The 23248-nt window shown below is 38.4% G+C and overlaps 3 protein-coding genes across 7 annotated transcripts in view; 2 read left to right on the top strand and 1 right to left on the bottom strand.

Annotated features, from left to right (window-relative positions):
- The window catches only part of LOC127420872 (hyccin-like), a 55221-nt gene extending 43974 nt beyond the window's left edge, over window positions 1–11247 (top strand). For 3 of the 5 annotated variants that reach the window (XM_051663459.1, XM_051663460.1, XM_051663458.1), the window contains exons 10-11: window positions 1679–1838; window positions 9473–11247. In XM_051663459.1, the coding sequence (XP_051519419.1) occupies window positions 1679–1838; window positions 9473–10083 (771 nt within the window). In that variant the 3' untranslated portion in view covers window positions 10084–11247. Of the gene's footprint in view, window positions 1–1678; window positions 1839–5584; window positions 5895–9472 lie in introns of all 5 variants that reach the window. The other 2 variants (XR_007893888.1, XM_051663461.1) reach the window with 2 other exon arrangements.
- Window positions 11248–13153: 1906 nt separating this feature from the next.
- LOC127420906 (mitochondrial import receptor subunit TOM7 homolog) lies at window positions 13154–19688 on the top strand. Its single transcript, XM_051663516.1, has 3 exons — window positions 13154–13343; window positions 19247–19295; window positions 19394–19688. Exons 1-3 carry the CDS (start codon window positions 13241–13243, stop codon window positions 19407–19409), a joined length of 168 nt encoding a protein of 55 aa, XP_051519476.1. The 5' UTR covers window positions 13154–13240; the 3' UTR covers window positions 19410–19688.
- A 204-nt stretch (window positions 19689–19892) lies between these two features.
- On the bottom strand, window positions 19893–22564 carry LOC127420890 (interleukin-6-like). Its single transcript, XM_051663488.1, has 5 exons — window positions 22309–22564; window positions 22011–22219; window positions 21816–21926; window positions 21277–21420; window positions 19893–20173 (listed from the first exon to the last, which is right to left on the bottom strand). The coding sequence occupies exons 1-5, from the start codon at window positions 22325–22327 to the stop codon at window positions 19949–19951; spliced, it is 708 nt and encodes a 235-aa protein (XP_051519448.1). The 5' UTR covers window positions 22328–22564; the 3' UTR covers window positions 19893–19948.
- Window positions 22565–23248: the final 684 nt, after the last annotated feature.

A 23248-nucleotide genomic window follows, 5' to 3' on the forward strand; every position in this document is an offset into this window, starting at 1 on the left:
AGTGTAGGGGTCCCGTATCACTCAGAATGAGTTTGTTCTGCAATTTACTCGCTTATTTAAATAATTTCATCTCAAATTAATAATTCATGTCCATTTATTGGTTTATTTGGTAAGTAGTTGTGTAATAAGTGGAATATTGTACAGACAGCCAGTCATTATTGCAAATTATTACAGGCTCGCTGGAATACTTGATTCTGATTGGTCAACGGCGCCATCTAGTGGGCTGATATTTCTCTGTAATAACCGCACATCCACGTATCAGAATCAAGTATTCCAGAGAGCCTGTTTAATAATGGATATTAATTTAATGTTTGCTTGACAACCTACATACTGTTATTCTACATGGTTTAGGGTTTTTCCAAAATCCTTTAAACCAAGACCAAAAGGATCAATTGTAACTCCTAGAGCTTTCAAGCTATATCCAGCAAACTTGGCGCAGACCTTCAGACTGTTCCGACTTGCGTGGCTGTGTCTTTTCTAACTGATTGAGATAACCGTTTTTGCACAGCGGACCATCAAATATCCAAAAAATCCTATGGACTTATATTGACAATATTTAAACAGGCCAACAGAATGCTCATTATTTCAAATTCGAACTTTCAAAATTCAAATGTAAACAAATACAAACGAGGTCTGTCATATCATGACTTTAGTTTACAGTCCAATTCTATCCATCTATCTTTTTGAAGATTTTATCTGAATTTTATATTTTTAAAACTTTCAGGTTTTGAAAGTCTTGACAAATTTGACCCATTTTTCTCCCCCTTTGGAATGCCCAATTCCCACTACTTAGTAGGTCCTCGTGATGGTACGGTTACTCACCTCAATCCAGGTGGCGGAGGACAAGTCTCGGTTGCCTCCGCTTCTGAGACCCTCAATCCATGCATCTTATCACATGGCTCGTTGTGCATGACACCACGGAGACTCACAGCACGTGGAGGTTCATGCTACTCTCCGCAATCCACGCACAACTTACCACACGCCCCATTGAGAGCGAGAACCACTAATCGCGACCACAAGGAGGTTACCCTATGTGACTCCAACCTCCCTAGCAACTGGGCCAATTTGGTTGCTTAGGAGACCTGGCTGGAGTCACTCAGCACACCCTGGATTCGAACTCTTGACTCCAGGGGTGATAGTCAGCATCAATACTCGCTGAGCTACCCAGGCCCCCCTTGTTGCTGATTAAATTCTGTAATCATTGCATTTGAATTTTCATTGCAGAGCCATGCATGTAACAATGCGTGTGTTTACATGAACAGCAATATGCTGATAACTACCAAAACGAAAGAAAACTGTGTTTACATGAGACTTTAAATCATCTGATTATTCTTTGCTTCTGATGTCAAAATGTAAACAGTCATGCACACAACACTAGCACTCATTGGATAACCCATTATGTGCAATGCAAAATCTTTGTGTGCTGACCGTTTTTTGCTAAAACCGTTTATGACATTACCGTAACATTATATGTTGACGGCTTTATAAGCATAATCCGTGTACGACTGTGCATGTTAATGCGGCCAATATGTTTTCACACCCCTATTAAATTCATCATCTATTAGTAAAGAAAGGTTTCCTTTATGTAGCCGAAGTGAACTGCAAAATATTGGAAGTTGTTGTTGCGTTTACAGTGTTCTGTGGTCTTCTGATTGGTGAGTGTCTTAATCATTCTCAGGTGGGAAACGCCATCAAATCATCTCTTCACGGTGCCTCTCTGAAGTCTAATAAAGAAGGATCTCGATCCATCCGGGTGGAGATCACGCCCACGGCCTCTCGGATCTCCCGGAATGCCGTGACCAGCCTGTCAATCCGAGGACATCGCTGGAAACGCCACGGTGAGCGGCGCATGGCAACACACAACAGCTGTGGATGATGAGGGGGATGATGGTGACTCAAACATCCTGAAAACAGCTGATGGATGCATGGACATGCAATAGAATGAAAACTCTAAGACCTCCTGATGTTTAGATGACTCGGGAGAATGGGGGATTCCTTGACTTAATATCATTTCAGCGTAACATTATGTAATTGTCTTTTTTCGGCTTTTAACATGGGTATTATGTCATAGGAATGCAGTCGTTCACAGTCGAAAATTCTCTCTCATCCGAACAAAGAACATCTGACTAATTACTGCTCAGTTGATTCAGATGTAGATAAGGGTTTTCTGTTAGTAAGGTGCAATTAAGCACCAAACGCTGTTATTAGTGGTGTTTGATAAAGGCGAGCATCACTCTTACTATTGCTCATACTAAGAGTTAGGGATTTAAAAAAACCTCAGACACAAAGTATTAAACGTTGTTGCGTAACCCGTCCCAAGTCCCAATGAATGAATCCTCTTCATTCAAGACCTCTTGAAATTGTTTGACGAGTGCTGTTTTCTGTCCTGTGTTGACTTGCGTGGGAAATATCGAAGGGCTCTACCCTTTTTAAAAAAGTGCCAAATAGGCTTTAGTTTTGTCATAGCCATGAATGTGATTGCTACTTGCTGGTCGGTCGAAGGGAGGTGGACGTTTTCATTCTAGAGAACTTTGGATTGGACAAAAATCTGTGTAGTGTTGTTCTATGTCAAATCAACAAAAGTTTAGAAACTTGATGAAAGCTAAAATATTAAATGCCTTGGATCAATATTTACTGAGCAACCCATTCTTTTGTAGAGGGGGGTCAAAATGAAAATTTTTGTCTATAATTTTGGAGCAAAACTACAAGTAACATTTTTACTTCCGACTAACGAAAATGTGTAAAATTGTATAATTCACACGGAGCCACATTGAAAGCCCCATATCTCAGGGATTTAACCATATAGGGCCTTAAAAATTAATAAATAAAAAGGAAAGTTTGTTCTAAACCAAATAATAAAAGGATATTAATATATCTTTAATACTTCTGGAGTTTTAGGCACTCCAACTTACAACACTAAGTATTGTTGTTATTTTATTATTTATTTATTTATTTCAATTTTTGAACACCATTAGCATATAATGCAACAAGGGGTGCTTTTGCCAACTGATTTTAGTACCTACAATTTGATTTTTGATTTTTTGCCTACCGAGTTTTGTGTAAAAATAGAATAATAAGGTTTTTTTTTTTTTCTTTTTTTTTTGGCACAAAAATTGTCATTTTTATCCCTCTCTAAGAAATAATGCATTACTTAGTTAATACTGATCCATGGCATTTAATATTATGGCTTTCATCATGATTTATGTATGTGTGTGTGTGTGTGTGTGTGTGTGTGTGTGTGTGTGTGTGTATACACACACACACACACACACACACACACACACACACACACACACGAAGTCAGATGTTTACATACACTTAAGTTGAAGTCATTAAAACTAATTTTTAACCACTCCACAGATTTAATATTAGCAAACTATAGTTTTGGCAAGTCATTTAGGGCATCTACTTTGTGCATGACATGAGTAATTTTTCCAACAATTGTTTACAGACAGTTTCACTTTTAATTGACTATATCACAATTCCAGTGGGTCAGAAGTTTACATACACTAAGATAACCATGCCTGTAAGGAGCTTGGACAATTCCAGAAAATGATGTCAAGCCTTTAGACAATTAGCCATTAGCTTCTGATAGGAGGTGTACTAAATTGGTGGTGTATCTGTGGATGTATTTTAATGCCTACCTTCAAACTCAGTGCCTCTGCTTGACATCATGGGAAAATCAAAAGAAATCAGCCAAGACCTCAGAAAAAACATTGTGGACCTCCACAAGTCTGGTTAATCCTTGGGAGCAATTTCCAAATGCCTGAAGGTCCCACATTCATCTGTACAAACAATAGTACGCAAGTATAAACACCATGGGAACATGCAGCCATCATACTGCTCAAGAAGGAGATGCATTCTGTCTCCTAGAGATGAACGTAGTTTAGTGCAAAAAGTGCAAATCAATCCCAGAACAACAGCAAAGGACCTTGTGAAGATGCTGGAGGAAACAGGTAGACAAGTATCTATATCCACAGTAAAATGAGTCCTATATTGACATAACCTGAAAGGCTGCTCAGCAAGAAAGAAATCACTGCTCCAAAACTGGCATAAAAAAGCCAGACTACAGTTTGCAAGTGCACATGGGGACAAAGATCTTACATTTTGGAGAAATGTCCTCTGGTCTGATGAAACAAAAATTGAACTGTTTGACCATAATGACCATCATTATGTTTGGAGGAAAAAGGGTGAGGCTTGCAAGCTGAAGAACACCATCCCAGCCATGAAGCATGGGGGTGGCAGCATCATGTTGTGGGGGTGCTTTGCTGCTGGAGGGACTGATGCACTTCACAAAATAGATGGTATCATGAGGAAGGAAAATTATGTGGATATATTGAAGCAACATCTCAAGACATCAGCCAGGAAGTTAAAGCTCGGTCGCAAATGGGTCTTCCAAATGGATAATGACCCCAAGCATACCTCCAAAGTTGTGGCAAAATGGCTTAAGGACAACAAAGTCAAGATATCGGAGTGGCCAACACAAAGCCCTGATCTCAATTCAGGCAGAACTGAATAAGTGTGTGCGAGCAAGGAGGTCTACAAACCTCACTCAGTTACACCAGTTCTGTCTGGAGGAATGGGACAAAATTCCAGCAACTTATTGTGAAAAGCTTGTGGAAGGATACCCAAAACATTTGACCCAAGTTAAATAATTTAAAGGCAATGCTACCAAATACTGAAAAAGTGGATGTAAACCTCTGACCCACTGGGAATGTGATGAAAGAAATAAAAGCTGAAATAAGTCATTCTCTCTACTATTATTCTGACATTTCACATTCTTAAAATAAAGTAGCGATCCTAACTGACCTAAGACAGGAAAAGTTTTCTACGATTAAATGTCAGGAATTGTGAAAAACTGAGTTTAAATGTATTTGGCTAAGGTGTATGTAAACTTCTGACTTCAACTGGATATATATATATATCAACAAATATTTTTTTTAGCCGGTTACCTCTGGTTGACTTGACACAGAATGTGACATCTATGCGCATATTTGCTAAAAGTGAATTCTGTCAATGTTTATGAGGACACTTGCTTCAGAGCTAATAGACATTGAATAAAAACTCATTTTGATTTCTTAGGGGCCTTTAAAATGACATCACACCTCTTGCTGTTCATTAACTTGATGATCAAGCTCGTTTTATGATTCATTTCATTGTCATTTATGTCAGTTTTCTTTGTCATTTGTCAGTTTCCATGTCATTTTGAACTATAATTTATGTCCGTCTTAAAGGCATAACTCACCCAAAAATGAAAATGTAAATTTTTCATGTTGATCCAAGCCTTTGACTTTTTTCCGATGACTTTTACTGTGATTTTATGTTGTTTCATTGTCCTTTTGGAAGCTTGATGGCCCCATGATGTGGCTAAAAGCTGTAAGAAGACTTAAAATTGTTGCTTTTGTGTTTCACATTAGAAAGTCTTTGAAGTGACATTAGGCGGAGTAAAAAAAAAAGACTTGTGAATTAAAATTTTTGGGTGAACTATTCCTATAGCATTCAGATTTTATTTTTATGTGTGTTGCATCAGCCATCATGCATGTATCTGTGTGTGTTTGTGTCTCTGTATGTGTTTGTTTATCAGAGTCACAGGAGAACAGTGTAGAGTCCCCTGACTCATGTCCAGCGGGGCCCATCCCTGAGATTAGTGTAACGGGGGTCACCGGAGAGCGGATGGCCAATGGAGAGGCTCTTCGCAGCAGGACGGAGGGGGAGGCGCTAGTGGGTGCCACAGAGGTGGGCGCCGACCCTAGAGGTCAAGAGGTCAAGAGGCAGAAGTCTGTGCGGAGGCACCTAGAAGATGGGACGCCCTCCGCGGGGCGGGTTCATTTTTAGAACTCCTCCCCCCTTGTCTTACACACCCCTCCCCTCGGGCCCAGAGGTACTTGTGTGGGGTAAAGCCATGCAGGCTCTTAATAAGCGTGCTAATTATTTGTTATTAATGAAATGTTTGCGCTTCTAGAGTATTAACGAGCGAAGAAACCTTGCCATCAACAAATAACTTTCCTAAGAGAATTACAAAGTCTCTCCTTTTGCCTTTAAGTTTAAGGTTTGCTTTTTTTAAAGGGGTGTTCCAAGTTCAATACAAGTTAAGCTCTATCGACAGAATTGGTTGCATTAAGTCGATTACCACAGAGGGTAATTTTGACTCATCCTTCTGTTTGTAAAAAACAAAGTAGCATCTGAAGTATGGAAGCATGTTTCCGTCACATGGAATAAAAATCGTGCTTTGATAAGTCATAATTATGAGATACTAATTCGTAATTAAGAGATAGTACGTCGTTTTTTTTTTAATGTCATAATTATGATTTTTTTTTTCATGTGGCAAATGGAAACGGGCTTCCACAATGAAGTCTATGGGGCCCATAGGGGCCATTCACACTGAATATAATTTTGCATCCATCCGCCTTGTTTTTCCATTTTTCTGTGTAAACATGCACTAGAGCAGAGGTACCCAAACTTCTTTCTACGAAGGGCCAAATATCCAACTTGAGGGCTGTGGGCCGAATAAACGTTGCATTATATCAAACTGTATTATATTAAAATATAAAAGTTGCCCTCGTTTCCCTCCTTTATGATTTCATAATATATATTTGCGTTGCAATCTGCTTAACTAATGCAATGAAGAGCTGGGTCAATGGCATATTTTTTGAATTGTTTTTCCTCTTGTCATATATGGCACAGTGGGTCAACTTTGGCCCACAGGTCCTGGTTTGGGCATCTCTGCACTAGACGGACGTCTTTGACCGTTGCGCTGTCTCTGCACTGCAAATTTTTTCAGCATCTATGACACTAATCGCATGTTAATACGTATGTTTAAGTCTTAATAATAGTTTAAATGCCAGAAATGCTGTTGAACATTGTATTGAACCCAGAACATTCCTTTAAAAATGCTATTAACATTTCCCCTTCAATCTTTTCCTAAAGTTTTTGAATGACCCTGGATTCATGATGCATCTCACACTGTCATGTCTATTTCCGTCTCATCCGTCGACTCGTTTCATATTTACACTTTTCGCCCCTGCCTGTCAGTGTTTTCATCCAAATCAAACCATCTGAACTCACCAGCTCACCGATTATGGAAATGACCCGCACTGTTCAAATCCAACTCACAACGCTCCTTTCAGAAAATTGGTTTATGAAACCTTCTTTCCCCAACACTTATCCACTGGGTTGCCCTGGGAAACCACCTCCCATAGATGCTTGAGAAATGAGACAGATTGGCAGGAAATGAGTGTGCCATAATCATACAGGAAACCTTCAAAGCAAGAGAGAATATTTCATGGAAATGAGAGCAGAATATTGCAGATATAAGCAGATATTGTTTGAGTTCGATAAACTATTCATGATAAAAATATTTTAAAAATGTGGTACTGATTTATTGTGCATCCCTCTGCAATCCAGTTCTGAAGGTTTTAGTTGTATAGACTCTGATCTGCCTGCCGGTCTGTTCTCTCTCTCTCTCGTTCTCTCCCTCTCTCTCGCTCCCCCTCTCTTTCTCTCTCTCTCTCTCTCGTTCTCTCCCTCTCTCTCGCTCCCCCTCTCTTTCTCTCGCTCCCCCTCTCTTTCTCTCGCTCTCTCTCTCTTTCTCTCGCTCTCTCTCTTCCTCTCAATTCAATTCAATTCTCTCTCTCAGCACTATTCTTTTCTCTCTGGTTTGTGATGTCTTGATTCCTTCTCTCTTTCTCTCTCTCTCTCTCTCTTTCTCTCTCTCGCTCCCTCTCTCTCTCTCGCTCTTTCTCACGCTCTTTCTCTCGCTCTTTCTCTCGCTCCCTCTCTCTCTCTCTCTCTCTCTCTCGCTCCCTCTCTCACTCCCTCTCTCTCTCTTTCTCTCTCGCTCCCCCTCTCTCCCCCTCCATCACTCTCTCTCTCCCCTTCACTCACTCTCTCTCTCTCTCTCCCTCTTTCTCTCGCTCTCTTTCTCTCTCCCTCTCTCAGCACTAGTCTGTTCTCTCTCTCTCCCTCTCAATTCAATTCTCTTCAATTCTCTCTCAGCACTATTCTGTTCTCTCTGGTTTGTGATGTCTTGATTCCTTCTCTCTTTCTCTCGCTCTCTCTCTCCCTCTCTCTCTCCCTCTCTCTCTCCCTCTCTCTCTCTCTCGCTCTCTCTCTCGCTCTCTCTCTCGCTCCCTCTCTTTCTCTCTCTCTCTCGCTCCCCCTCTCTCCCCCTCCATCGCTCTCTCTCTCCCCTTCACTCTCTCTCTCTCCCTCTTTCTCTCCCTTTCTCTCTCTCTCTCTCTCTCTCTCTCTCTCAGCACTATTCTGTTCTCTCTCTCTCCCTCTCAATTCAATTCTCTTCAATTCTCTCTCTCAGCACTATTCTGTTCTCTGGTTTGTGATGTCTTGATTCCTTCTCTCTTTCTCTCTCTCTTCTCTTCTCTCTCTCGCTCCCTCTCTCTTTCTCTTTCTCTCGCTCCCTCTCTCTCTCTCTCGCTCCCCCTCTCTCTCGCTCTCTCTCTCCCCTTCACTCACTCTCTCTCTCTCTCTCTCTCTCTCTCTCAGCTCTGTTCTCTCTGGTTTGTGATGTCTTGATTCCTTCATTTTTTTCCTTAAAACAACCTTCTGCCAACAGCTGCATCTACTAAAGCTCTTAAACACCTGCTACGCTGCCCATTATTTCCTTTAAGAAAATGTTTCATTGTCATTCAAAGATATACGTATAGTTTGAGGTCTAGAGTTACATATGTATTCTCAGCTGTCTCTAGTGGTGATTGTGTTTTAATGTGATTTGTGCACTTTAATGTTCCCTGATTTTTTTATTATTATTTTCAAAACTTGCATATTGATAAGAGTAAAATTTGTTGGTTTATTGGGGGAATTAAAAAGAAACTGATTTATAAATTTTTTTGCAAAGTGACATTTATTTTCATAAAAATTACGAATTTTATGCTGCAAATTCTGATTAATGTAATGTGAAATAAAATGTAAGTTTTATTACTGTCATGGCAGTAGTTGTTGCACTGTAATGTAATTAATGCTGATTTTATTAAATTAAATTACAGTGCAAGAAAAAAAATAGTGTCTGGACAGAATGATTTTTATTACTTTATAAGAGTAATGAGAATTAGATTTTACCTTTTTTTTATTTTTTTTTTTTTTTATTACTGTTGTCCAATAGTGAGAGGAAAATGTGCTTAATTGTCATAATTAAGATAATAAGTTAATGTCACACTTCCAAAAATCAATATTCTTGGGGGGAAAAAGTAATTTTTTGCTTTACAGTAATGAAAAGTTGAGAAAAAGGGATATATTGTCATAATAAAAATAGAAATACTGTCACAATTCTCAAAATCATAATGTTCCGGGGAAATAAATGCAAAACAAAATTTCTTATTTTCTTCTTTTGATTTTTAGCAGTGAAATTTTAATTATTTTAATTATCCATGCCATCTTTTAAAGCGCTTTCATCCATGTAAGAATAAATATGTGGAATTTGTTTTTTAACAAGCAATTCGCTCTCTTCTGCCCCCAGACGCAGTGGATTTGGGTTCCCCGGACGAGCTGACGGAAATCGCGGAGGTGGACGAGGGTATCTGTACGCAAGCATCGGGCGGTCAGGCCAGCCCACCCATGATAGTCATCAGCAACAGCGCCGTCACCACAGCGTCCTCTGGTGGCAGCGTGGGAAAGCTGGCGGGAAAAGGTCTTCGTCGTTTGACGGGAAGATCGAGCAAAGATAAAGAAAAAGACAAGGATAAAGAGAAAGATGCCGCCACCACCGATATGGATCAACTTTCCCGTAAGCAGGCTGCCATTCGCGCAATGAGCGAAAACCTCGAGCTTCTGTCACTCAAACGGCTGACGCTGACGGCCAGCCAATCAGTGCCTAAGAGTGGTTCGCTCAGCCTGTCGCGCACCGCCAGCGCCGTCTTCTCGCGCTCTTTCGAGCAAGTCAGTAATGCGCTCGCCGTCGCCTCGGGCAACCAGCCTCCCAGCCGCACGCCGAGTCCCACCTCGAACCACCTCGTTCCTGAAGGTGGACTCCAGGAAGAGGGTGTGGCCTATTCAGAGCACTTGAGCCCCACCCACCAGCTCCGGCAGCGGTCGCCCACCATCAGTATCCATGTGACCTCTGACCTGTGACCCCTAAATCCACCCTATAAGGACTGGTCGCATTGAGTGCAGTGCACAAATACAGATGTGGCACTGCTGCCCCCTTATGGCACAAAACTGCAGCACCTTAAAGGAAGTCTGTTTTTATCCCCTACGGTTTTGTCAGTTGTGTATAAATACCAAAGTAATGTATTTTTGAAGTAAGTGTTTTTAAAAAAGCTGAAAGTTTTTCCTAAATTCTTCTTTAAGGTGACCATGAAGTCTAGATGGTGTCTCTGTCTGTATTTAAGTTGACACATGAAGTCTGAATACGAGCTGTATGTTTCTAATGATGTACCTACAGTATGTGCGTGTTCGGGAAAAGACTTACAGAAGATGAAGAAACAGCCATTTTCAGACATACTAAACGTGGTATTTGTGTGCGATTTTCATTGCCTGTGTGTGTGTGTGTCTGTGCGTGTGTGCGTGTGCGTGCGTGTGTGCGTTTGCAGCTCAAACGTGTTCTGAAATTGAGCTGAAGCCATCTCTTCACTCTGTTTCCACGGTTATCTGGATCAATCACAAAATTCAAACAGAAAATCTGGTGGAATTGGATACCAAACAGAAGTAGTCTTCTTTGTTTACACTGTTATTCATGCAGTATTTGAAAGCAATATCATTACTATGTGAACTGCAGTACGAGAGCTTCCGTATGGCCATAATAGATTCGATTTTTGGATACATGAGTCTGTTGGGTTAAACCAGCTGCTTGGGTGTCAAATTGATGTCATGCTCCGAAAGCAAAGCACAAACGATAGAGACCCATTAAACAGTGTGATTATAAGCCACAAATCATTCCTTAAAAAAAAAGATAAATTATTGGTTAATGTAATTTTCTTGAATTAATTATGGCATCCATATTTTTCCCCTTTTGATTGGTACATCACTGTGGGAATCATGCCGGTGTTTGTCCTGTTTTATTTATTTATTTTTTTTGTTTTTTAGGAAAATGAGTTTCCTTGTTAAATCGAAACATTCTTCTGGTCATAATGGATTGTGCTTTTAAATATGAAGTATTTACGTGGTTGCGTCAGATTCTTTTCAGAACGTGAACATTTTGTGAATTGTAAATATTACTGTTCTGAAGTCATTTTTGTTGCCTTTCAACAAAAATAACATGATTACAGTCTGAGAAAATAAAGATTTCTATTTCAAGATGGCTCAACTTTTTCTTGCATGAAGATATATTTTCTTTTTGAGTTTTAAACATGCAAAATAAATACACACTTTGACACCTAAGCCAAACTTAATGGATAAATGGCATATAGATAGACAGACAGACAGACACAGAGATGAGAGACAGACAGACAGACAGACAGACAGGTAGGTTGGTTGATTGATAGATTTAAGGAGACAGGCTCATTTATTGTATTATAATGCCTATATTTTAATATTTGGACTTTAAATACTATTCTTCCCACTTCTAGTCAGTACTATAAATTAAACATTTTAATATTATATATATATTTATTTTATCTTTTTCACATCAACCTACACTCCATACCCCATAATGATAAAGCAAAAACCAGATTTTTGATAACTTTGCAAGTTTATTAAAAAGAAAAAACTGAAATATCACATTGACATAAGTATTCAGATCCTTTGCTATGACACTTTAAATTTAGCTCAGGTGCATCCCATTTCTCTGGATCATCTTTGAGATGTTTCTACACTTTGATTGGAGTCCACCTGTGGCAAATTCAATTGATTGGACATGATTTGGAAAGGCACACACCTGTCTATATAAGGTATCACAGCTGAAAATGCATATCAGAGCAAAAACCAAGCCATAAGATCAAAGGAACTGAGACAGGATTGTATCGAGGCACAGATCTGGGGAAGGCTACAAAATGTTTTTGGCTGCACTGAAGGTTCCCAAGTGCACATTGGCCTCCATAATTCTTAAATAGAAGAAGTTTGATACAACCAGGACTCTTCCTAGAGCTGCCCGCCTGGGCAAACTGAGCAATCGGGGGAGAAGGGACTTGGTAAGAGAGGTGACCAAGAACCCAATGGTCATGCTGGTTGAGCTCCAGAGATCATGTGTGGAGATGGGAGAATCTTGCAGAAGGACAACCATCTCTGCAACACTCCACCAATCTGGGCTTTATGGCAGAGTGGCCAGACGGAAGCCACTCCTCAGTACAAGACACATGCTGCTTTGAATTTGCAAAAAAGCACCTAAAGGATTCTCAGACTGTGAGAAACAAGATTCTCTGGTCTGATGAAATGAAGATTGAACTGTTTGGCCTCAATTCCAAGTGTCATGTCTGGAGGAAACCACGCACCCTTCATCACCTGTGCAATACCATCCCAACGCTGAAGCATGGTGGTGGTAGCATCATGCTGTGGGGGTGTTTTTCAGTTGCAGAGACTGGGGGACTGGTCAGGGTTGAAGGAAATCTGAATGCAGCAAAATACAGAGATATCCTTAATGAAAACCTGTTCTAGAGCGCTCAGGACCTCAGACTGGGCCGAAGGTTCAACTTCCAACAGGACAATGACCCTAAGCACACAGCCAAGACTACGCAAGAGTGGCTTAGGGACAACTCTGTGAATGTCCTTGAGTGGCCCAGCCAGAGCCCAGACTTGAACCCAATTGAACATCTCTGGAGAGACCTGAAAATGGACAGAGCTTGAGAGGACCTGCCAAGAAGAATGGCAGAAAATCCCCAAATCCAGGTGTGCAAAGCTTGTTGCATTATACCCAAAAAGACTTGAGGCTGCAATCGCTAACAAAGGCGCTTCAACTAAGAACTGAGATAAGGGTCTGAATACTTATGTCAATGTGATATTTCAGTTTTTTATTTTTAATAAATTTGCAAAGTTATCAAAAATCTGGTTTTTGCTTTGTCATTATGGGATATGGAGTGTAGATTGATGTGAGAAAATATAATAATAATTTAAAGCATTTTAGCTTATGGCTGCAACATAAAATGTGAAAATTCGTCTTTCCATGTCTTGAATTTCTTTATGTGGCCACTGGGTGTCGCTGCTGTGGCTCCTTCGTGCAACTGTCGCAAAACGCCATCCCACAGCAACACAACAGCATACTTTGCGACACCCACGTGTTTCCTGCGCTCTTCCGTGTCCTTCACGCTGCTCGTTTGATGCAGAGCCATTCATTCAATCTGAAAATAATCCAATCATGGCCAAACTGAGTAAAGAGAGCAAGCAGCGTCTGCAGCAGGTGTTCCAATGCGGCCAGTTCATCATCCGCTGGGGCTTCATCCCAACTGTGCTCTATCTGGGTCAGTATATTAGACTTGCCTGTGTGTGTGTGTGTGTGTGTGTGTGTGTGTGTGTGTGAGAGAGAGAGAGAGAGAGAGAGAATGTGTGTTTGTGAGAGAGAGAGAGAGTGTGTGTGTGTGTGTGAGAGAGAGAGAGAGAGAGAGAGTGTGTGTGTGAGAGTATGTGTGTGTGTGTGTGTGTGTGAGAGAGAGAGAGTGTGAGAGTATGTGTGTGCGCGCGCCCGCGCGCGCGCCTCTGATAGACAACTGAATCGTGTGTGTTGATGTGATTAATATGTAACTTATGATGCTTTAATATTAGTCTTATGAATGATTTGTGAATCGTTTATGTTTTTATGAGTCTTATAAAGCGTTTTTGAATAATATGTTTTTTTATATGAATTATGGTGGATTTATGAATCAGATTTAATTATGTGTATTTGAGTGTTATGAATCGTTTGTGTTCATATGACTCGTATGAAGTGTTTTTGAATCAATTGTGTTTATATGAGTCTTATGAAGGGATTATGAATCATTTGTGTTTATTTGAGTCTTATAAAGGGTTTATTAATTATCTGGGTTTCTATTAGTCCTATGAAGGATTATGAATCATTTGCGTTTATATGAGTCTTATGGAGGGATTATGATTCATTTGTGTTTATATGAGTCTTTTGAAAGGTTTTTGAATCATTTGTGTTTATATGAGTCTTATGGAGGGATTATGAATCATTTTTGTTTATATGAGTCTTATAGAGGGATTATGAATCATTTGTGTTCATACAAGTCCTATGAAGGGATTATGAATCATTTGTGTGTATAAGAGTCTTATGATGGGTTTATGAATCATTTGTGTTGTTTATTTGAGTCTTATAAAGGGTTTATGAATTATTTGGGTTTCTATGAGTCCTATGAAGGGATTATGTTTCATTTGTGTTTATATGAGTCTTATAAAGGCTTTATTAATTTGTTGTGTTTATACAAGTGTTGTGAAGGTATTATGAATCATTTGTGTCAATATGAGTCTTAGGGAGGGATTATGAATTATTTGTGTTTATGAGTTTTATCAAGGGTTTATGAATCATTTGTTTATATAAGTTTTATAAATGGTTTGTTAATGAGGCTTATCTTCATGTAAATCGTTTGTGTGAAGGGTTGAATCATTTGTGTTTATATTCTTGCAAATGCACAGTCATGAATTCGTTTTTGCGCAACTACATCCCGCATCACTTCCTGAAGCTGTGATTGAGACATTGAAAATGAATTGTAATTGTCATTACATTGTCACTTAAAGGGATAGTTCACCAAAAAAAAAAAATATATACTGTCATCATTTACTCACCATCATGTTCCAAAGCCGTATGACTTTCTGTCTTCAGCAGAACACAAAAGGAGATGTTATACAGAATGTTAGCCTCAGTCACCATTCACTTTCACTGCATCTTTTTCCGTACATGAAAGTGAATGGTGACTAAGACTGTCATTCTGCCTGACATCATCCTTTGCTTTTCTTCTTTAAAAGAAAGAAAATCCTACAGGTTTGAAAGTTGAAACAACAGCAAATGATGACATTTTTTGGGTGAACTATCCCTTTAACGAAGCAGTCAGTGGTCTTTTCTTTTTTTTTTTTTTTTTGGACAGAATGTGTTTGCGTCACTGTTTGTACACCAGAGTTCAAGTGGTGTCTTCATCCTGCAGCGTCATCACTGTTAAATGAGAAATGAGGAAATATTTACGAGGCTTTAGGGACCAAACTCTTTCATCCTCATTGATGTTCAACAGAAATTTGCTCGTCTGCATATTTTTGGCACGGGTGGACGTTTTGAGGTGAATGAGATGCAAAAGGAAGGTTTTTTTTTTTTTTTTTTTTTGCTGGTTGAGCTGATTTACAGGGAAAAGCCCTGCAAAAGCTATTTGCTAATAAGGGAGTCTCAGAATTAAGGTTTTTGGAGAATGGCTTAGAAAGCTAACTATATGACGTGTGTTGTTCTAAAAGAGTTTTGATGATAAACTAGTCTCTTCTGAAGCTGTAAAAATGCTCTGTATTGATGAACTCGAGAATCAAGCCATATACCTGTAGTCATGGCTGACTACACAGCTGACTACATAGTTCTTTCAGCTGTTACAGGCTGGCTCCGGGAAGTAAAAATCCCATTCATTATTTTCCATTGGGAAATTGATTATTAACGCTATCTTACAAACCTTTAAAGGGATAGTTCACACAAAAATGAAAATGCTCTCATCATTTACTCACCCTTATGCCATCCCAGATGTGTATGACTTTCTTTCTTCTGCTGAACACAAATGAAGATTTTTAGAAGAGTATCTCAGCTCTGTAGGTCCGTACAATTGCAAGTGAATGGTGACCAGCACTTTGAAGCTCAAAAAAGAACATGAAGGCAGCATAAAAGTAATCCATATGACTCCAGTGGTTAAATCCATGTCTTCTGAAGTGATATAAGTGTGGGTGAGAAACAGTCACAATAATGTTTATTGTAAGTCCTTTTTAACTAGCTATAAATCTCCACTTTCACTTTCACTTCCACATTCTTCTTCTTTTGTTTTTTTTCGTGATTTGCATTCTTCATCCATATCACCACCTACTGGTCGGGCTTGTCAAAGGTGCAGATTTATTGTAAAAATGACTTAAAGGAATAGTTCACCCAAAAATGAAAATTCTCTCATTATTCAGTTATCCTGATGCCATCCCAGATGTGTATGACTTTCTTTTTTCAGCAGAACGCAAATGAAGATTTTTAGAAGAAGACAGAGCTCTGTCAGGTCTTTATAATGCAAACCTATCGGTTTGCTTCAGAAGACATTCACTGATCGACTGGAGTCGTGTGGATTACTTTTATGCTGCCTAAATGTGACTTCGGGACCGTCAAAGTGCTGGCACCCATTTACTTGCATTATAAGGACCTGACAGAGCTCTATCTTCTTCTAAAAATCTTCATTTGTGTTCTGCTGAAGAAAGACAGTCATACACATCTGGGATGGCATGAGGATGAGCAAATGATGAGAGAATTTACATTTTTGGGTGAACTACCCCTTTAAATATTGATCTATTTCTCACCCACACTTATCACTTCTGAAGACATGGATTAAACCACTGGAGTCATTACTTTTATGCTGCCTTTATGTACATTTTGGAGATTCAAAGGTTTGGTCACCATTCACTTGCACTGTATGGACCTACAGAGCTGAAATATTCTTCTGAAAATTGTTTGTGTTCTGAATATTTGTAAATATCTGAATATTTTGCAGTAAACTTCAAAGTATGTAATGATGTGATTGACCTCATAACTGGTTGGTTTGGTTCGTGGCTTAGAAGTTTTTTATGAAAGATTTTATGAAATCCCTGTAGAAAAAAATGAATGAGAAAAATACTTCCAGATTCCGGAACCAAGATGGCTGAAAAAATGGGTGGGCTTCCAGGACCAAAACTGTCAATTTTATTCCTCAAAATAAAGCAAAACAGTGTGCTAGCTATATTATTGTGTCATTCCGCAGGAGTTTTGCAAAGATTGTTTTTTCATATCTTGCCCAATAAATTTGCATGCGATTTTGATGAATCGTCTATGACGTCTGATGTCTTAGAGATGTTGTCATTGAGTGAATAAATCCAGTGGTGAATGACAACAGGAAGAATTGCATGGGTTTGGACACTTCCTCTGAGTTTTACTCATTTTTTAAACCCACTTCTTGTGTCTTCCATTTGGAGTCACTTCCTGTGTGTGTCCTGCAACGCAGGACTTTTCTTTCTCTCAACTCTCGTCCGGATCTCAGCGGTGCCCATAAAAAGGATGTGAGGAAAGAAGTTTCATGTTGCCAGTCTAATTATCAAATTGTTTTCATGCAAGTTCTTGAGAATGAGGAATCCAGTCTTGCATGAAACAGAGTGGCGTTGGTTTCAAACTGTGTTGCAATAGAAAAAATGCTTGCCAAATGGACAATGCGTTATTACCCGATGTGTGTTATGCACCTCAAACACTAAGTAAACTGTTAAAAATAGGTTAGAAATGGTTTGGTCTTTTATTCTGGAGGTTTCCAGTTGTTTCAGGGGACATACTTCTTGCAGTTAGAGCCAATAATCTCAAAATAAGCAAAAATCGACCGATTAATCGGCCGGACTGATATATCGGTCTATCACAGGCTCAGAGGAATTAATTTTTTTTTGCCTTTACTCTCAAATAGTTCCTCTACCTAGCATTTAAATTAGTGATAGACCTATGACCCAGCTGATATTTGTGCATTTTGTGATTATCGGTATAAACCGATAAGTGTGCCGTACAAAAGGGCTTTGTATTGATACAGATTTCTCAATTCGTTTCCGATTCAAAAGCTCACAGTTCGATTTGATTTTGATTCTGTATTGATTTATATGGGTATATTTCAGTTATTATAATGTCCTTGTTTCTTACATATGAAAGAAAGTCTCTCCCAGCTAATGCTGTTAATTATACAGGAGACCTTCTAACTAGGTATAATACAAAAATATAATTTTGACTAATTACGTTTTTATTAGTTTTTCATAATTTTGGTCACATTTAAGGTTTTTAAAAATGAACAAAGCCATGTATTCAATCAATAAATATGAGATTATATTGCATATATCATTTTTTGTTACATGTTTATTGTTTGATTGCATAATTTGTACTATTTACAAGTATTTACATTGATTTGTTAAACGTACTAAAACTTTTTATCCCTTTTTCTCCCCAATTTGGCATGCCCAATTCCCAATGCGCTCTAAGTCCTCATGGTGGCGTAGTGACTCGCCTCAATCCGGGTGGCAGAGGACGAATCTCAGTTGCCTACGCATCTGAGACCGTCAATCCGCGCATCTTATCACGTGGCTTGTTGAGCGAGTTACCGCGGAGACGTAGCACGTGTGGAGGTTTCACGCTATTCTCCACGGCATCCACGCACAACGCACAAACCCCACTGAGAGAGAACAACATTATAATGACCACGAGGAGGTTACCCCATGTGACTCTACCCACCCTAGCAACCGGGCCAATTTGGTTGCTTAGGAGACCTGGCTGGAGTCACTCAGCACGCCCTGGATTCGAACTCGCGACTCCAGGTGTGGTAGTCAGCGCCAGTACTCGCTGAGCTACCCAGGCCCCCCGGTACTGTCTCTTTAAGAAAACCGGCATTTCTGTAAACAGCGCCTCTAAATGAGAGCAAATGAACTAGAGAGATCTCTGCTATGCTTGATTAGAATTAAATGTGTATTTATTTATTTATGTTGATCAACAACTGGATCGCGTGGATCTCGTCTTTGGACACACATACACAGAACGACTTGGATCTCACTGCTGAATACTTAACCGCTATACCACACAATCACTAGTGAGTGAAATTGAAACATTTACCAGCCAGTTGCCCAATATATACATTTTAGTCACATAGCGTGAAATTTGGTTGCAAATGCGAGTGATTTCCTCTCATTGTAGTAGAGAGTTGCGCATTGAGTGAAAGATCGATCTTGGGATTCAAGAACCGATATCGAGATCATTAAAATGAAGATCGCAATGCATGGGAAAAACAATATTTTCACCTATCCCTACCGTAGAGACTGCCTTACCAATAGATAATGCACGTTTTCTGCTTTAAAATGTGTTTTAAAGAATTTTGAGGAGGTTTTTTATTTAATCTATGTAATTTTGACTCATTTGCTGTCATCCACTTGTATTATAACATGTACAATACCAATACTAAATAAAGGCACACTTGACTGAATATATGTTTATCATGAACTGTATGAATAGAAATAATAAACAGAGTAGGTGTGTCCAAACTTTTGACTGGTATTGTATATAATCATTATCTGATTGACTACTAGTTAACATGTCTGAATGCCTTCCAGGTTTCCATGGTAACGCATGTTATTTATTTATTTATTTGTGATGTCTTTCCAGGTTTCAAACGGGGTGCAGATCCGGGAATGCCTGAGCCCACCGTTTTAAGGTGAGTTTTGATTACACAATTTAATGCCACGCTCACACTTTATGAGTGGGCCCCTTTTCTTTCGGGAGAACATTTTAAAGTTGTTTCTTTATTTCCAGTTTGCTTTGGGGATGACGATGCACCGGACAGCCGCCACACACACACACATCTGGATCCTCTCTCATAGACGAATGTCTTCCATCCTCTTGTCTTCGGCACTTTGGATCTTAATTGTTTTTTTGTTGTTGTTTTTAATGTAAAGACCGCGTCAGCATAATATACTCTTTTTTTTTTTTTTTTTTTTTTTTATTTTTCCTTTAGACTCGTCATAAATGTTTTCAGGGCTTCTTCTGTCCAAAACATGTATTGTCATGAGATACACACAAAAAATGTAACCAAATTGTCTATTTCAAACAACTGAAACATTAAAAGTTTATATTTATAAATATGTAACAGTGCAGATTTCTGTGTTGTCGAAATGAGACAAAGTACAGACGCGTAAAAATGATATGTAGCAATAAATATTTATTTCAGTGTTGTACAAATGAGAAACATTAACATTTACTTTCAATAACTTAAAAGTACACGCAGCAATCACATCATTTAAAAGTCTGGTGCTCAATAAATATATATTATAAATATCAAATAAATAGTTGTTTGATGTGCTTCTGTAGTTAGTTCTTCTCTGAGACGGATTCACTGGGTCTCTTTCTGTTTTTCCCGTGGTGACTGCGTCCACTTTTCCTCTGGCTCATGTAACTGATTGCTCGGCATGTATCGATCATGACGCTGGTGAAGTTGAACAGGATCGAGTGCGTGAACATCTTGCTTGTCCACTCCGATACGACGGGTGGAGGAGTGTTGGAGATGCCTTCAACCTGTATGTCTCTCAGCTGGAGCTATAGGTATAAATAAATATACAGAAATGTGTTTATAAGCCACCACTTACGAAATATATAAATATCAGTAACACTTTACAATAAGGTTCTATTTGTTATGTTTTTAATGGCATTACTAATTTTGGTTAATGTTAATTTAATAATGTATTATTAATAAATAAAAAAAAATACAATTAATCAATTAAAATTCATTGTATTTTATTGTTGGTTTGTTTGAGTTCATTTTTGATTTAATGCTAACAAATCCAACTATTCATAAAAAATAAAAAAGTATAAGTAATATGTTGAAATTAACATCAACCTTGATTAATAAATGCTAAACAGGTGTTGTTTATTGTTTGTTCATGTTAACTATTATGTTAACTAATGTCAAAAAATACAATCTTAATGCAAAGTGTTACCAAAATATGTTTATAAACCACCATTAGACTTCTAAACCCACCCCCCCATCCCCCAACAGTGGGGCATGTTGTCTCACTATATGGGGCATGTTGTCACAATGGGTTCCTGATAAAACAGAGCTTATTTTAGACTTTGCAGTTAAATTTCATGAAATGTAAAAAGGAACAATTAAATGCAAACTATTGTTTTTGGGCAGCAGATATTGTGATAAAATAATTGGATACAATTACAGTTTATTATTTTGATAGAAGCCTGACCTGACCTTTATGAAACTGTATGCTCTTGTCCTGTAAACATGGTTCTTGGTTCAAATATAATGGGTGAATCCAGCATACAAAACCACTGCTACAGAAAACACACATTTGTGCAATTTGACTTATGACTCATGCAAAGTTTAGCACTGCTGAGATATAGCCCTTGTGACAACTTGCCCCGGCCTCCCTATATATATGATATAATACAATTTTTATACAATTCAGGGGAGTTCTGTTGAATGAGTTTTGCTTTGATTGATAAATATTTTCTTGAGCTTCAACATGCAGAAGTGTGTCAATATTTTGTCATTTAAGTATCAAAACTAACAATTTTTAAATTTCGCCACCGGTTGGAAACTTTAGAGGGGAACGCAAGTAAATAAAGATGTTAAATTCATCCCAGTGGCCACTTTTATAGAATGCACTATAATGTTCAGGTGTGTTTACCTGGCTGTTAATGGACTCCAGCAATCGTTTCGTCCCGTGTTTGACATCGTTTATCAGGGTTGAGGTCAGATTTTCTCTCTCAATGTAACTCATATGCTCTTTATACCACATCAGGACACTGTAAATGCGCCTCAGACACCTTTCCTGAAACACGCAACAACATTACACAAGGTTATTTTTCATTTAGGGCTACTTTTGACCCTTTTCAAAAGATTATCAGTGAATAACAACTTATATTTCTGTCTTTTACTCACACATTCTCTTTTTGTATTTGTAAACTTTGTGAACAGCATTTGGAGTGACTTGAGTGTGAGTAAATAATTGCTTAGTTTACATTTTTGGGCAAATTATTATTTTAAACATTCGATTAAAAAAAAGTTTAAGGCTATTATATATCCTTCAGATCTAATATGATTGATGTTTGAAGTTATTTGTTCTTTGAAATAACTCTAAGATGAATAGTTCCCCTTATTAAAGAATCATCCGTAAATATATCACAACCAAAATAACTACATGTTGATCTGAAAGGATGTTCTTACTGTGCTGAAGTTTCTGGAGAGACAGCCATCTGAATGTTTGAGGAGTGGAGTGCTGATTCTCACACCTTCATATGAAGTCATATTCAGCATTTCTCTCAAATCTTTCTCAAACTGAAGAGAGAAGAGCATGCAGGGTTAGTTTAAGGCAATCAGCAATGTGAACGCAACTTTAATTCAATCTGTACTGAAAAGCACCTGTTCATCTTGCAGTGTTTTCACATCCTTGTGCAGTTGTTTTGCCATCAGGTGCCATTTTTGTCGTTCAGTTGGAGGTCTCTTGATATCAACATGCTGAAGTTCCTCCCCTGATGTTTCAGATAATTCTCCCATACTGCTGTACAGAGCTGCTGCATCTGTAACACTGATGAACACTGCCAGTGTGAGAGACAGGAAGACAGCTGCATCTGCAGAGAGAAGTGAGAGAGAAAGTGAAGAGAGCCGTCTATCTGCACACTACTGGAGGATGTCCGATCTGTCTTACGCCTCCACTTACTTAGAGATGACGGCATCATTAAATTGAGCAAGATTTGCACGGTGTCTTCCAGAAAACCCAAAGCTACTGAGGTTTTTCAGAGTTTTAGAGTTGGTTTTATACACAGACTTCAGGAATTTCCACCTCTCCACCCGCCTTAAACACATTATTCATTGGTTAAAAAGAGGGGAAAATGGCCTTGATTCTTATTTTCATAAATTATTTTCTTTTTCTAAAACTGTGTTCCCCTCTAAACTCATCGGGTACAAGAAGTGGTGGCTTTTAAAATAGTTGATGGGTTTTGGTACTTTTAATAAATATGAATTGCTATACTAATATATATATATATATATATATATATATATATATATATATATATATATATATACACACACACACTATATAGCTATAGTATATACTATACAAAGTATATAAAATACTGTAGTATATTTTAAATAATTAGTAACTAATAGTGTTTTCTATACAGTAAATATATGTATTCTGTTTATGTATTTGTATATGCTGTATGCTGTATTTATATGTATAATTACTGCTTTACTATATACAGTGCTGTGATTTCTTCTGTTTTTGTGTGTATCTCATACTAAATTGTTTCAAAAATTCAAACAAAATCTAACATAAAACAAAGGCAATCTGAGTAAACACAAAATAAATTTTTTAAATTATAATGTTTTTACTGAAGCAAAAAAAGTTGTCCAATACCAACTGGACCTGTGTGGAAAAAGTATTTGCCCCCGTAGTTACTAAATTCCCAAATCTCTGAAACTGCATTCATAATGGGGTTCAGCTGGACTAGACACACCCAGACCTGAACCACTGCTAACCCAGATGAACATTAAGGCTCGTCTGAATTTTGCCAAAACACACCTTGATGATCCTCAAACCTTTTGGGAGAATGTTCTGTGAACTGATGAGTCGAAAGTGGAACTGTTTGGAAGAC

Source organism: Myxocyprinus asiaticus, chromosome 30 (assembly GCF_019703515.2).
Source record: "Myxocyprinus asiaticus isolate MX2 ecotype Aquarium Trade chromosome 30, UBuf_Myxa_2, whole genome shotgun sequence".
Classification (NCBI taxonomy): domain Eukaryota; kingdom Metazoa; phylum Chordata; class Actinopteri; order Cypriniformes; family Catostomidae; genus Myxocyprinus; species Myxocyprinus asiaticus.